The 16,141-nt window shown below is 32.4% G+C and overlaps 1 protein-coding gene across 1 annotated transcript in view; it reads right to left on the bottom strand.

The window, feature by feature from the left end:
- Positions 1-16,141, bottom strand: part of LOC129745599 (chromatin-remodeling ATPase INO80) — a 71,462-nt gene that overhangs the window by 14,687 nt on the left and 40,634 nt on the right. The window contains exons 11-13 of the mRNA XM_055738764.1: positions 15,990-16,090; positions 15,471-15,693; positions 4,322-4,477 (exon numbers count right to left, since the gene is read on the bottom strand). Of these exons, the coding sequence (XP_055594739.1) occupies positions 4,322-4,477; positions 15,471-15,693; positions 15,990-16,090 (480 nt within the window). The remainder of the gene's footprint in view (positions 1-4,321; positions 4,478-15,470; positions 15,694-15,989; positions 16,091-16,141) is intronic.

Raw genomic sequence — 16,141 nt, 5'->3', positions numbered from 1 at the left:
AATCAAGTTCACGATTTTTTTAAAATTTTGTAAACTAGTGTAATCATTGTCTAGATCATAGGTCGGAAACCTGCGGCTCTTTGGATGTATAACTGCGGCTCTTTAGCTCAATGTGTGAAAAATTTGAAAATCCTCGAATTTTTATACAGAAACGGACGCAACATAAGTTTTCCTTCAGTTCAGATAATATTTCCCAGGATTCAAAAAGAGACCAAAAAACTACTAAACAAATTAACAGCTTCTTGTCAGTTTGCAATCAAGTTGAGATTTAGAAATCAGTTAACGTTTTTCATAAAAGTCTGATATAGCATTTGGAAGCCTGGAGAAATTTTCCGTTGAATTTGTTTCCTTTGTTTTTCTGCTATAATCGGATAAAAACCGAGCATTTTTTAATCGTCAAATGAAGTCGTCAATGCTGAGATTAGGAAATTGAATTTGTTTTTCTTGAATTGAATATTTTAAAAATAAATTTGCTTTACCACCGTTCTGATCAAATATGAACATCAGATGATGATTTTTATAATGCTTTGATTACTGATAGTAATTGTTTTGTGCATAAAAATTTCTTTTTTTAAAACTTTTTGTTTTTAAATTTTTCAAATATTGAATTGCATCTCTCAATGTTCTTTTTCAAATCCATGAAACCATTTAAAATTTTTTCAAAAATTCAAGTTCTTCGCTCTAATTTTGAACATGAGTCGAAGTGAATTTTTTTTCAAGTTTGTTTAAAAATATTTTTGTAAACCGGGAGCTAAGTGCTGGATCTAATTTTAGAATTTCATATATAATATGATTATTTTTAGATATGAGGCTCTTGGAGCCAAAGGGGTATAAGTACATTAAACTTTATTTCGAGAAAACAGGCTTTTAAGTTGTTGTGTTTGGTAATTTTCCATATATTTTTCGAAATTTTGAATTTTGCTTTGGAACGTAAAAGTATGTAAATACAATTAAAAAAATCCGAAAATTCATCAAATTTAGTTTGAAATATGAAGAATCGTTTGGCATCATTAACTCAAAATCGACCATTTTGTCACTTATACCCCTTTGGCTCTGAGGACCTCATATATAATCGAAAGAGAAACTTTCTTTGGTAAAAAAGCATTCTCTTTAATATATCTTCTAACAAATTTTACATTCTTGTTTTGATTCTAAACTTCATTCCTTTATCATGTTTTTGCAATTGTTTTTAAAACGTCATGGCTGATTTAAAAATTGATTTTGATTTCAGAGTTTAAATCAGAATTTTGGTTTTGGTTTGTTCTATGAAGTGATGATCAAAATAATGTCAAAAAAACTAAAATTTGAGTTTAAAAACTCGGTTCGTTGAAAAATGAAATACAGCGAAGCAAAGCCAAAGTTAGATGTCTATTATTATGTAAGATTTATTATTATTTTTTATGAAATTAATTTGCGGCTTTATCGGTGAGGGTTAAAGAGTTGAAATGAAAGACGGATAGAATATCAGAAGAAAATTCTAAGGTGGTGAAAAGAGCGAAGAGCATTTGAAATAGAAGCTTGACCACATACTAAATTATTTGTCCCACACCAATTAACTGTATTGAAGAAGTAGTACCCAATAGAGAAGGCACTACGTTTTTCGATACAGTTAATTATGGATGGTTCGACCGCCATGTGAATGCACATGTGTCGAATGGACAATTTATTATTATACTGGAAGATCTGTGATAGCTATAAAAACTGTCATTGGACTCCAGCATATTTCTACATAATCGGTTGAATCTATTCTTGACGATTCCAAAAACCCAAGATACACTGAAATACAGCAACTCTGCGAAGAATTAAAAGTATTAATTTTTTTTGAACGTTTGAAATATTTGAAATTGTTTTGTTATTTCAAATATTGAAAAATTAGAATAAATTATTCACATAACGAATCCTACCTATCATTAAAATTGATTAACATAACAGGCCAGGGAACCGCCAACAAACTACTATAATTAGGCCGGAACAAATTTCAAATCCTTCTTTTGTTACTCGGAGTTGGAACATCGCGATAGTAAAAAATAAGGCGAAAAATAAATAAATTGGAATAAATTGCACGAAAGCTTGTATGCAACCAAATTGCATTCTATATTATTGCGTAAAACCTATGAATCAAGTTTTTTTTTATCGAAAAATTCATTAAAATCAAGAATACAAAATGTGAATTAATTTCCATCTTCCAAAATTTGGTTCTTGTTCTTGTAATCTTTCGGATATTTGAATTTTTATTTGAAATTTACTTAAAATACTTCAAACTTTATTTATTCCCCCCTTCGGGATTTTGGAAATTTCCAGGGGGGGGGGGGGGGGGGGGGTATGGTGACAAAAGAAGAAATTGATATTTGTTCCAGCCTTATTGTTCCAGTCTCCAAATTCGCAAGCAAAAACTGAGAGTTCATCCAACAAATTATTACATTTGTTTAAAAAATTGATGATTTGATATATTTGAGACTCAGAGGTTTAGACATTATTTTTAAGATTTCATTAGTATAGAGGAGAAAAATCTTGGAAGGGTTACAATTTTGAAGAGAATCGAAAAATTAAACTTAAATTTTGGTTATCGAAAAATGTAATTTTGAAACCTTTTTTTTAAAATCTTACCAGAAATCAAAATGAGAACTTGAGAGCAGAATCGGAATGCTTGTAATAAAAAAAAATTATAAGAAATTTTATAACCGTATTGTCAGACCACATTTCGCGACCGATTGTTAAATTTTGTAAAATTTTGACTATTTTTTCATTCCATAAAATGAGCATTTATGAGTTAAAATTTGTTGGTTTATTTATTAAGGCCCGGAAAATAATCTCTATTTAAAATGATAGCTTTATGCGCATAACAAACAAATAAACCTCAATGGATTTCAAGAGATGTTCAAAACCAAAAAAAAATGAATGCTCTGGAAAGATTTTCAAAGTTATGAAGCTTGAAAGCAGCTCAAAATTTGTTTGTTTACTCACGGATTTGATGATTAATGATCCTGAATTAGTATAAACAACAAGAATGTTTACCATAGTAAAATTATCATACGCACTGATGTTTTTGAGTCAAATATGTTTTGTTCTCAAAAGTACCATGTGCGTAGTATTTCGTTGATATGAATTGGTGCCACAATGTCTTAATGACTATGCGGACGCTAGTTGTAATAGAAATTATGATAAAATTAGCATGACCATAGTATTTTCGACAACAAACATTGACAGTTACCGAAAATTACCAAATACATAGTAATTTCAATAATGTTTCATGCGCACTTTTACAAAATTGATATTATACTTTGCGTGGTTGAAATACTGTAACGCAGAAATGGTAAAATTATCATGACAACGTCTTTGGGATGGCAACACAATTTTTTTCGTGTAGACTATTCTAAGGGGATTTGAGTGGAATCGCGAAGCTTCAAACATTTGTTTTGGCTATGGTTGTTCCGGAACTTTCGCAGAGGCTTTTATTAGCCATTCCGGTACACGATTCTGTCGAGAAGCTACGTCCGAATCAATTGACCCCCCAAGAGTGGTTTGAAGAAAAAAAATCGGATAGTCTAGGACCTGTTTTTGATATGTTCGAAAATCGTCTTATTTCGAGAAAATCGTTCAAAAAATCGTTTAAAATGAAACCGCTGGAATGAAATATAGAATCAATTGGTGAGACGTTCCAAACAGCAGCACACAACAAGTGATTGATTTGTTTGTTTATCGAATGATGCAATGCTCTCCAGGAATAAAGATAATCAACAGCCTATACGAAACCTGCCTGAATACATAGATAGCCTACCCAAGTAGGAGGTTTGACAATCTTCAAAGCTTCTTCCGGACACAGACTGTGTGCAGTGCACCATCATGCTAATAACAAGCCAATATAAAAAGGGGAATATTACAGTGCTTCGTGGGAGGTAGCAAATTGTACTTTTTTTTAAACTCATTGTGCTGTATTTCAAAAGGGACAATATATCGATTTATATATTCCAACTCTTTATAGTAGTTAAGAGATTCGGGCTTTGATTTTATAAAGTACAACTGATGATAGATTTTTAGGTTGAGTAATTATGATTAGGACACTTTTGAGCCATATGCTATAATCGTAAACGAATCGAGAAATGGTTCCGAGAGCTCCGTTCAATCGTTTAATTTTGCTAAGGCTTTGTCAATGAATGTGTTCTAGTTTTTTGAACCGCTTCCATTCATACCCAGCAAAAAGCTGATCCAGACCAGATAAGAAGGAAGGAAGTGAAGGAATGAATGGAATGAAAAACAAAATCCTAACTTAAACTAAAACAGAGACAGTAGGTACCCAAACGAAGAAGACAAAACCACTTACCGCCAGTGCCGGTGGAAGATATTCCGGTCGATTCTGCCCGCCCGATGCTGCCGGTTCCGCCGCCGCGACGTGAGCCACGTGGTCGACCACGCTTGGTTCCACGTGGATGGTGGCGTTTTCGTTTCTTGCCCAGCCCGTCGTAGGTCGAAAATAGCGCTGCAATGAAATAAATAAGACAAGATTAGCGATTCCGTTGGATCGTTGGATCAAAATTGGTCATGCGATTAACATGTGGTACTTAGACGATGATGGTACAGAGCTAAGAATGATCGTACATAGAATTTCTCGTTTATGAATATCAAAATCAGGTGAGGATTGGATGAAAAAAAGGATTTACTACTAAGAAAAGATGGAGAAATAAAAACAAATAAACATGGAACTATTCTCTTGCCGTCTCTTCTAAAATCTATCCATCCGTCCCTAATTTTTACCCGTTACAGTTCCTGAAGTGTCAATTTGACACTCCTGACTAAATCCAATATCTCTCTTTTTTTTCCAATCGATTTTTATAAAATTCATGGATTTAGAATCCTCATGATGTAACTAAAATATGTTTCTCAGACAATATTCAGTTACAACACTTCAGTTTTTCCGTCATTCATAGTCTAAGAAAAAAAGTAGGTGGATCAGCTATGGAATGCTGAAAAAATATACTTAGCGTCTAAAAAGCTTAAGTTAGAAGCTAAACGCTGGTCATAAGGATATATTTTTTTGAAATTTGTTAAGAACATGACCACAAAAAATGTAAAAAAGTGATGTATAAACCGTAATTTTCAATCTATGAACCATCAAAATCATTTAATTTTCAATGGGTAAATTTTGAAAAGAGGTTTGAAAAGTTCACGTACCTAATATAGCACTTTTTTCAGTTTTAGATTGTCACTTCAACTTTGCACTGGATTTTGAGTATATTCACTCAAAATGTTCGCAACAAATTTATAATCACCAGGAAGCCAATTTCATTCCGATTCTAGTGGTGTGATACTTTACAAAAATATGGAAAATAAATACTACTACTACTACTACTACTACTGAAATACTACTTTCTAAATATTCACAAGTCAGCGCAAACAGCTGCTTGTTTGTTTTGAAACTGGGTGGGACTGGGCGGCAAAAACGACCAAATCATAAGGTGGTTCGTACCAGCTGAGTATTTTGGAGTTGGATGGTGCCTACACTCCTTTCTATCTGCGCCAAAAACTCTGAGCCTAACTAACTATTTCCAATTCCGATACCGACGGGTGAGAGAAAACGGACAAAAACATTGACAAAAATTGTAACGATGACGTCCGCGTAAATCTTCTTGTTCTGGATTTACTTTTTTATACAAGGTAGCCAGCGAATTTCCATTTTCAAATTCCCGATTTTTTCTCGGTTTTCGCGAATTACATTTTATAGGTTCCCCTGTTTCAAAATGCGTTATTATCCTGTTTTTTGACCAAAACTGAACATATTTTTATGCAAGTTTAACTTAAAAGTGTGTGAGAGGACTTATTTTTTTAGTTTAATTTTGAAACTCAAAGGTTATTCAGAATATGGTGATGGTAATACGGTAAGAAAATAATTCTAGTTGTCCTAACCTTAACCGAAAATTGTTACCTTCTTTTCAGTCTTGCACACCATCTTCTAAAGGAAAATGCTTTATTCTTATCGTTTTCATGAGATAATTTATAGTTTAGATATGATGCCATGTTTATAATACTTTTAAAATTTCAGCTTGAAACACTGATTTTTTCTGTAAAAATCTTGCTTCAGAATTCTGAAATTTGAAACATATTCATGCGCGAAGAATTTCGTATTGAATAATCGATCCATAAATCAACTTAATTTCAAGTTTCGATTCATTTTTCAAATTCCAATTTTAATTTCTGACGTTTTGAACTAAACCGAAGCTTCTCAGACCCCAGGGTTAGAGAAATTTAAAAATGACCCTAAATCGACTCAGTCTAAACTACCATGTTTTTGTGTGATTCCAGCGGTATACATTTTTCAAATAAATCAGATGGATTAAAAATTGAAAAATCGAATAAAAACATGCATTTTTGAGATAGGACTGAAAATTCAAACTAAGAATTTAGATAAATTCACCAGAATTTAGGTAAAAAGATTCAGGCATCTAGGATTCATCGCATTCTAAAAATAAAATTTAAAGATATCCAATATAAAAAATGATTCAGTGTTCAACACAAGAACCGAAATAAAATTTCAGATTATCTTAATCGGAATCTGTTTTAAGAACTTTAGAAGAAAAATATTAGAATATCAATCAGTAGCCAAGCTATAAAATAAAACTTGAATTCTTATTTGGAAAATATTTCGGAAAAAATCAATATCATTTTTGTTTCTTCTGTGGAACCGAGCCTGCAAAATTTTTTGTGCAATTTATAAATTCTTTCAAGGATTTTCCGCTGAACAACTTTGTCGAATACCGTAACTTTGTATCTTATTAGACAAAAAAGTTATTACCTGTTTAACATGGGTATATCTTTTGGCAGTGATAAACAATGAATTCAATTGACACCACTGCTGGGTGACTAGCGAGGTATTGCATGACTACTTTTCATGCAATATTTCGCGGGGCAAAAGCAGTGGTGTCAATCGAATTTATTGTTTATTAATGCCAAATGACATACCCCTGTTAAAGAGGCATGTTAAAATCGTGAGTCTTCATACTCGCACATAGCCTTATTTGCAGATCGATTCTATTTCGTTAAACTCAAACTGCAATGATGCTATCGGTAGGTTCAACTCGGAAAGCATCAGTAATAGAGCTTCGGACAAACTCGGTCGAGTTTACTGCAATCAAATTCCTTTGCAAAACGAACGTACAGTTCTGCGCAGAGATGCCAATATGCCTGATTTTCAGGCATTGCCTGATTTTTCGAGGCTCTGCCTGACAACCTTATAAGCCATTGAATTCCCCTGATTTTTTAAAATATGCCTGATTTTGCCTGATTTTTGCGAATGTCATGAAAAATGGTTACTAAGGAACTGGAGTAGGTACCATAGCTGAAGTGAAAAAGTGAAAAAGTGGCTGAATCAAAGCAATCGAAAGATTTCCGTTAATCCGTATTTGAAAAAAGAGATTTAAATGGAATCTTTCGATTGCTTGATGCATTAGAATCATTCAACCAAGTAGGCTCACAACACAAATTAGAGTAATTATGTGGAGCGATGACCAAAAAAAAGGTCATCACTTTTAGCGAAATTTCCGTTACTTTAACGATGCCTGATTTTGCCTGATTTTTATTTCGCCAGTTCCCTGATTTTTCAAAAACAATGTTGGCAACCCTGGTTCTGCGGATTCAAAATTCAAACTCGTGTTACTTCGGCAGCCGAACACATCAATCGGACAACGCAGCGGGGCGTGGCTAAAAGTGGTAGGGCCAACGTTGCCACATTTAAATCTGTACCGCTCATCGAAAAAATCTTTTTCATCTGTACCGAAAACTCAAAAATCTGTACCAAAATCTGTACCGAAGAAAACAAAGTTCTGCATTCAATTTGTTGATATGTGAAGATTTTGCTTCCTTATTTTTGATCCTAAAAAAGATAAATACTTCATTGCACAAAGTACAGATTTTTAGTTAAACACTTTTTGTGAAACTCATTTAACCATTTTTATTTTCTCTCTTTAAAAACCTGACATTAAAAAATATATTTCATAACAATCACTTGCTAATGTTCATGATATTTATACAAAATTTTGTTAAAACGATTTTTGAGCGTCACATTTAATAAGACATTTTTTGATCCGCCGTTTTATCTTAAATAACTTTTCGTTCTAAGGATTGCGTCCAATGTGTCAACACTCAGACGATTACGAACTTTGGTTTTATTGGCATTTACTTGCTAGAAAATGCGCTCAACCACTGCTGACGAGTGGGGGATTATAATCAGATATTTAATTATTAGTAGCAAATTTGGATATCTAATTGTTCCATCGTGTAATTCCCATGTAAAGAACTCCTACCGTCAGAGTAATAAAGGATAACTTTTGACTTATTTTATATAAAGTTTTCAATAAACTCAATAAAAACAAAATGTGAAAACTTTTTTTCAGTTTTGAAAAGTCAAAAATCTGTACAAATCTGTACCAAATTTTGAAAATCTGTCATCTGTACGTACAGATTCTGTACCAAAAATGAGCTAAAAAATCTGTACCGGTCTAGATAAATCTGTACATGTGGCAACCATGGGTAGGGCCAAGGGAACGGGAAATGAGCGAGAGGGTGGTGCGAGGTACTGTTCGCTCGGTTGTCGGGCCACGATCGTTCGTGCGCATTTTGTGTTCGGTAAGCTTCGTTCTGTTGTTTCGTTGTGTGATTTTATTCCTGCGATGCTTCGAAATCATCAATGCAGAACTATTCTCTTCGTTTTGTGTGCATTGACGTAATGATCGGAACGAAGATAAAATCAATCTGCACATAACGCGTTAAACTCGGAAGAAATCAGCAGAACGATTTTTTCCGAGGCGAGTTTACGCATGTCTGCTGTTAAACAGCTTAAGCTTAATAAGATGTTTGATTTTTGAACTTATGTATGTTTCGACAGTTTTTGACAATTTGTAGTGTGTTAGGACAAGTCTATAAACCTTTGAGGACGCTAGCAAGTAGCTAATGAAATACTAGTATTTGGGTATTTCAAATACTGTGGCTGAATTCAAAGAAACTACATTTAGCCAAAAGGTTCTTCTAACCTTTTTTTCGAACTTCAAAAAAATTAGATTTTTATTTTAAATATTTTATCAATCAAATGAAAACTTGAAGTAAGATTATTTTTGAATTTTGATAAAGGTACAGTAAGCTCAAGGTAAATAAATAAATAAAATAAATAAATAAATAAGTAAAATTGCGTAAAAAATTTCATTGTCCAACTTATTTAAAAGCAGCATAAGATTTTTTGTAAAAATAGATTTTCAGAAAATCAATTGACCGATTTAGGAATTCATATCTCTCTTTCAACGTTCTATTAACATTAATTTTTTTCACCAAATTCATTTGATATTTTGTCAGACTCTTCATAATAACTCCTCCAGTTTAAATGTGAAAAAATGAGCTCCTGATGCAGATTCGAGCATCAACTGTCTGATTTGAACGCATGAATTCACATTAGAACTAAAAAATCGCAGCATGTGAAATTTTTTTTTAAATTTCTTTCACTTAATTCTTCATTCAGGTTTTAAAGGTCTATTTTTCCAGATATTCGTTAAGAAAGTACAACGGTACAAAATCTTTAATTAATTAACTCCATGAAAGTTAACTACCAAGACTTAACGTATTAAAACTTCACAGTTTATCCATTTTACAAACTTTTGTTACATTCACTGCAGTGCAGTGCGTGAGCTAAGAAATAGTTTATGATCGAGAAATTTTTCTACAACGATTCTTTGTTCGACAAATGTAGGCGCTGAGTTCAAGAATTTATTATTTTTTAAATGAAACTCCCGACTTTTCCCGGCATTTTACTTAATTTTCCCGCTCTTGCTTCACAATCTTGAAATAAACGACTATGGATTGTAAAGCTTCGAAGAAAAATTTCTTCATGATGCAATGAAGCAATTTTAATTTTTATTAAAAAAAATAATTTAACCCGGTTTTGATTTGAAATTCCTGATTTTTTTCCGGTTTTCGCATTTTCAATTCCCGTTTTTTCCCAGTTTTCCCGGTTCGCTGGCTACCCTGTTTTATGTTCATCATATTCTTGTGGCTTTCTGGTGAATATAAATTTATTGCGGAGATTTTCAATTAATATACTCAAAATGCAGTGCAAAGTTGTATTTAAGTGCAAGAAAATCAAAAAATTTGCAAATTGACAAAAAGTTACCTTTGAAAATTCGTCAAAAATTCTGTGTTTCGTATTTTGACAATCCAGAAATGCAAAAATGTGCCAAATTACGTGAATTTTTCAGACAATCCAGGTAGACAATCCTGATTGACAATTTTGGTTTGGATTAAGAACCTATATCGTTAGAACTTAGAAACATTTTTTTATTTGCAAAAGAAATCTGAAAATATTGAATGAGCAAGAAAAAAGTGAATTTTGAAAGTAGTCTAAATTCCTAAAATTCTCTTTCTCTAGGTCTTATATTGATAACCGAAAACTATTTGCATCGATTATACCCAATTATTCATTAAAAAAGGAATTACTTTTACAAGGACTTTAAAAGGTGGAAAGTAACCAAGCTTCATAAACAAATAAATCTCCTCTCCAATCTTCCATACTGCTCAACCGAAGATATTCATGTCCAACAGGGAGGAACTGAGTCGTCCCGGACTCTGATTAACCGCCCATGACGGCTCGTGTTGCATGACATTCGTCGACAGACGGCGGGACATTGATAAAACTGTCTCGTAAGTTCCTAAGTAGGTATCCCTACCAAACAGCAGAAAGAAGAGCCTCTCGATACAGCAGCGACAAAAAATAACTAGTACAAGCCAATTGATTTGCCTTCCCAGTTCGAATGGTAATGCTAGCCTATTTCTTAAATGTTCCTAGCTACTATGTTCAGTTTATGTTCTTAGAGTTCCCAGATTAATGGGTAAAGATCTGAGTTTAGTAAAAGAAAGGACGGTATTATACCAACTTGACTAACCCAACATGTTTAATGATTATGATGGATTCAGTGTGGTTACTTGGAACCAATTTTTGGAACAATAAATATGTGAAGAAGTTAACCAACAGATAACATCGGCCACTATTTCAGATGTTCGACTGAAACTTATGAAAGTGTTCCACAATGGTTGCCCTATATACGGTTTCTGATTGCAATCAAATTTAGTTTCGTCGGTTTTTGAAAGGTAGCTATGTAGCTCTCGGAAGGGATATACTGCACATCGAATGGCGACCGTCGTTTGTTTATATTTCCTCTCTAAACCGATCGATGGTACAAAAACAAACATTCAGCAGCAGCTATTAATTGAAGTTCAGGTTGGTACATCTACTGGTACAAATCTGGCAATTGAGATATCAATCGATCAGGTAGCATAATTGTTGCCGAGTCTCATAGAAAGTATGGGTAAATAGGAAACAAATAAATTAACTATGGATAACGATCTTGTTTTTTTTCTGTTTTTTTTTCTGCATGGCAAATGACAATGATATAAAAATTGCCGACATTTCAATCGATCGAGTTTAGCAGTAGTACACTGATTCACATTTTACTACCTTTCTGCATATTTGTTAGTTCAACTCCTGCCAGTGCAATGATGTGAAATAGCTGAAAAGTTGTAACTGTCAATGTAAAACAAGCTATATTTTTTCGAAATCTGAAATTGCAGGGTGGAAGGAACTTGGATATCTTTTTTTGAATTCCCATTTTTTTCGTTTTTCCCTGGTTAAAGTTTATATATACTTACCGGTTTTAAAACACAATCGAATTTAAAATTTAGTGAGCAGTAGTAATATTATCATGAATGACAGAATCATGACAGAAAATTGCTTAAAAAATCATTTAAGGCAGCACAAATTTCAATGTTTCAGAAACACCGCAAAATGAATACGCAATTATAGTTAAAATTGAAATTTCGCACGAACCAATATTCTTTTTATTTCTGATGAAGCTTGTACACTGAATTTTCGCATTAAGTTTTAAATGCGAAAAATTCAGTGTACAAAAAATTGAAACAAAGTATACAAGCTTTATCAGAAAAAAAAAGAATTTTAATCAAAATTTTCTTATTCTAAAAAACTACCCTAGGTTTGGTGTAAATATCTAATTTAAAATTGATCAGTTTTAAATAAAATCGATGTTTGATAATCTGAAAAAAAAATAAATACAGATTTTGAATCTATTTAAATTTCTTCAGCTTATCAAGAATTCATATCTTTTCTAGATATTTTTTGGTTTCCGAAATACAACGCTTTGAAAAAAAAATTAAATTAGGCAAAATAACGACTATTTCTGACATCATTAAAGAAAGTCTTTTTGAGTTAACTCATTCAATATTTTTGTTGAAAACACAAAACGATTTGTCTTATGCTTTGAGAAACTTCAAAGATTCCATTCGGTTAAAATATTCAAAATCGTTAAAATTCTCGTATTGTACAGAATTTGGAAAAAAATGTCATATAGGATTCATTAAATACCAACTATTTCTAAGGAGTCAAAATAACTCGCGGTATTCGGGAAACTTGATCATTGAATATAAGCCTTTATTTTCGAAATGTTCACAATTTTAATCAACAAATTTTTAACTATTTTGTTATTTTCAAAAGTAATCTCGAAACATGAGCTGATAGGAAAAAAAATGCATATTTATTTGGCATCAGCGCCGCGGAACTATTCCAAATTAGCTCTTAATTTCTTTGCACATAGAAATAATTTTGTTGTCTTTTGCAATCGATTTCAGATTGGAAAGAAAAAAAATCACTCAATCACTCAAAGTCAGAGTTGAATTTTTTCTTATAAAATTCTTCCTGTTATCAAAATAAAGTGCAAATAAAATTAATTGTCGGGATTTATGATATGAAACCTATTTTTTTATATTTGAATTGAAATTTAATGAGCAATAAAAAAAATGGCAAAAAATAAATAATTCCGAATTTGGTTTTAAACATTGAAAGTACAAAGAATACGCAAATTTAGAAAAAAAAGATTAAAATGAAGCTCAAAAGTTGCTATGTTCTTCGAACAATTTTTCTCACTTTTCATAAATGATTTTCAAAACTATGATCGATTCGGAAAAGGATAATTAAAAAATAAATAAAAATAAAAAAGGTTCAACATAATTCTAATCTTCTAAAATTAAGATTTTTTTACTAAATCTGAATATTTAAAAATAAAAATGTCATCTTATTTCAAAAATTGCAAAGCAGATTTTAAAATTCGAAAACTTAATTTGAAAATCAATGCTGGATAAAAATAAAAAAAAAATAGTATTTTACCATTTGAGAAAGTTTTTTTTTTAAATCCTTTAAAATGTGGAACTGAGCATTTAGAAGAACAAAATACATTAATTAAAACATTGAGATTGAAAATGATTTCTTGAAGCATGCTTTTAATTTCCGCAGATCATATTCATGACAGAAATCTTTTATTCCATTTGTTCAATTATTCTAAATGCATGTTGGGGTTCCTACTTCCTTTAGCTCATTCGGTTGACTGTCTCGATTATTCAATATCTGTTAAATGAATACAACGTTGTCGATAAGAAAGTCTTAAGAAAAACACGTTTTCAAGGGCAAAGTAGGGATTTTGAAAGACATGATTTTTATTACTTTTTTTGTTTTTTTTTTCCACTGGCACAGGAGCAAACCTTTATTTCATGAACAAGCAAAATCGAACACCGCGGCGATGCACTGCCGCAAAATTTGGAATTGCAATTACAAAATTTATTATAAAAAATTGGTTACGATTTGTCAATATAATATTTTATTGTAAAATGAAAATTCCAGACTGTAGGTCTTAGAGTGATATGGGATTATACTCCGCCGGAGTCCAGCAAATTTTATGATAAATTTGTTAACACTTATTTTAAAACCCCTTTCTGGACCCATTAATTTCCCACTACTGTGGTAGTGTCATTTCATGAACTAAAAATTTGATTTGGAAAAATCAACAACCCCTAAAACCTTCCTGTTTGCACGGCCTTGCTAAGAAAAATGCTAGAAGCGATATTTCCGTTTGGTGAGCTTGGCATTACCATCCCTGATTATGATATCATACGAGTTTCCGTACAGCTTTGTTTACTGGATTCGAGTGCAGATACTTAGCGTTTAAGTGTATTATACTTTTATTTCATCAATTAATGTTTTTTGTATCAGTTCTGGTTTTTGAAATCAAGAATAGACTTTTAAAAAATTAATAAAAAGTATACCAAGATTAGAATTGAAGGTTTTGAAACCAAGATCATTTTTCTCTTTCACCGTTCAGTAAAATATGAGGTTTTTGATAAAATGTTGAAAACATTTTAAACCGAAAGGATTCATAGTTATTTTTTTGAAAATCTAATATTGTTTTTTTTTTCAAATTGTAGAATAATAATGTTCAAGCAAATTAAATTAGAAAGTCTAGGACGAATCTAAATTCCTAATTGGATGAAAAACAATCAATTGACTGAAAGTCAAATTTTGTTTTAAAATAAGTCATCTCTGAGATCGGTTCAAATCAAAACAGGTTAATTTTAAAATTCCCAAATGCCTAAGGTGCTGCGATTTTCCCTTTTGGAAGTCGAATTTTAAACTTTTGGGGCAATACTGAGCCTAAGATGATTTCAAGTCGAATCTTGCTCGAATCAGTCAAATCACACATTTGCTACCTAACATACACAGAAAAAGCCTGGACTGATAGAACGTTTTAGAAACAGTTGTGCGAAGTTCTGAAGTACATTTTCATAACCTTAACCGTTGCTTGGGAATGTATTTTTTTTTAAATATAGTCTCGAACAAAGATTTTGAATTCTAACAATATTCTACAACTTTTAGGTAAAGTTAAAAATATCAGAGTTTAGAAGGGGATCATAAGAGATAAATTTTAGAATTACAATACTTTCCAGCCTAAACATCTGATTTTATAAGTCATCAAAAATTTATAATTACAACATATTTGCACATGTGCTGGCAGTGATAGACTTGGACTACATGTTCGAAATATATCTTTTCCTTAAAGCTATTGATCTTCGTCTACAATTCTTTTTATTTTCATATTTCCCTATCTATTTTCTTTTCTTTAAAAAAACGTGAACTAAAGCCTAAAGGTATGAGCCGTTTCAAATAAAGAATTTACAAAAAAAAAAAAACATTTTTGCACGATGTCGTTGCTCATGATAAAATTTTTAGAAAAAATGTTGTACATTTTGATCGGTCAAAGGAACTTAGTTACTTTTTTTTTATGAAAAATTTGAAGTTGATAGGTAATGTGTCAGTCATGTCCCCGTTTATTAGCCACCCTGAAATGACGTTGCAAAAAGTCTAAAACCAATAAGAATGTAGGACCCCCTATATAAACAAAATATTTTTAAAGTAGGTAATTTGTTAAAAACAACAAAAAAAAATTCGATCTAAAACAGAAACATAAGAACTTTCTATGACAATTTGACGTAAAGATACACCTGTTGCAGCCTCATATTGTAAAGTAGGAAAATGTCATATCTGCTTAATATTCTTGCAACGTTTGGCCCAAGTGGTGAACGAGTTTCGAAATACTGACCTGGCGTCTGCGGTCCACTGGTGCTGTCGCAATCAATCGACGGCTCCTCGGCACTGGAATAATCATCAGCACGAGCACAGGGAACGTCGGGAAGCTTCAGGTGACCGGTTTCACTTCCGTTTGATTGTTCGCTGGCAGCAGGGCTCTGCGGGCCGGACTCGAGGAATGCCAAATCATCTGCGTCCAGCAAACCGTCAGCTTTAGTTTTCTTCTGTTCCACAATCTGGAATTTATGAAGAAAAAGCAAACGATGGTGGGAAATTGAATGTTAAATATGCCTTTTAATACAAACATAAAATTAAAAACATCTGAGCATGTACGAGATCCATAAGGAAGAACAATGTGAAAATAAACAACAAAAGTATAAAAAAAAGAACGGCATGGCCAGAAAACCCCCGATAATTAGAGGAGGATTTATATGCGCATATAAAAATAAGAAGAAATAAAACTTAAATTAAAACATACACACCACATGACCCTTCTAAGCCGTTTCTTTATAATGTATGCCACTTAACTTACCTTGGTAGATGCGGCACTCTGCTTTCGCTTTCTATCTCGTTCCTTGTCATTCTTGAGTTGGTCTTCGTTGACGAGCTTCCTTTCCTCGGTCTTTTGTCGGTCTGTTCGTCGTTGTTTTTTGGGAAGAATTTAGTACAACAGGTCCATATCGC

The sequence above is a fragment of the Uranotaenia lowii genome, chromosome 2, assembly GCF_029784155.1.
Source record: "Uranotaenia lowii strain MFRU-FL chromosome 2, ASM2978415v1, whole genome shotgun sequence".
Taxonomy (NCBI): Eukaryota; Metazoa; Arthropoda; class Insecta; order Diptera; family Culicidae; genus Uranotaenia; species Uranotaenia lowii.
Note: the sequence above shows the minus strand (reverse complement) of the source record. Positions and strands in the feature narration are given on the sequence as shown.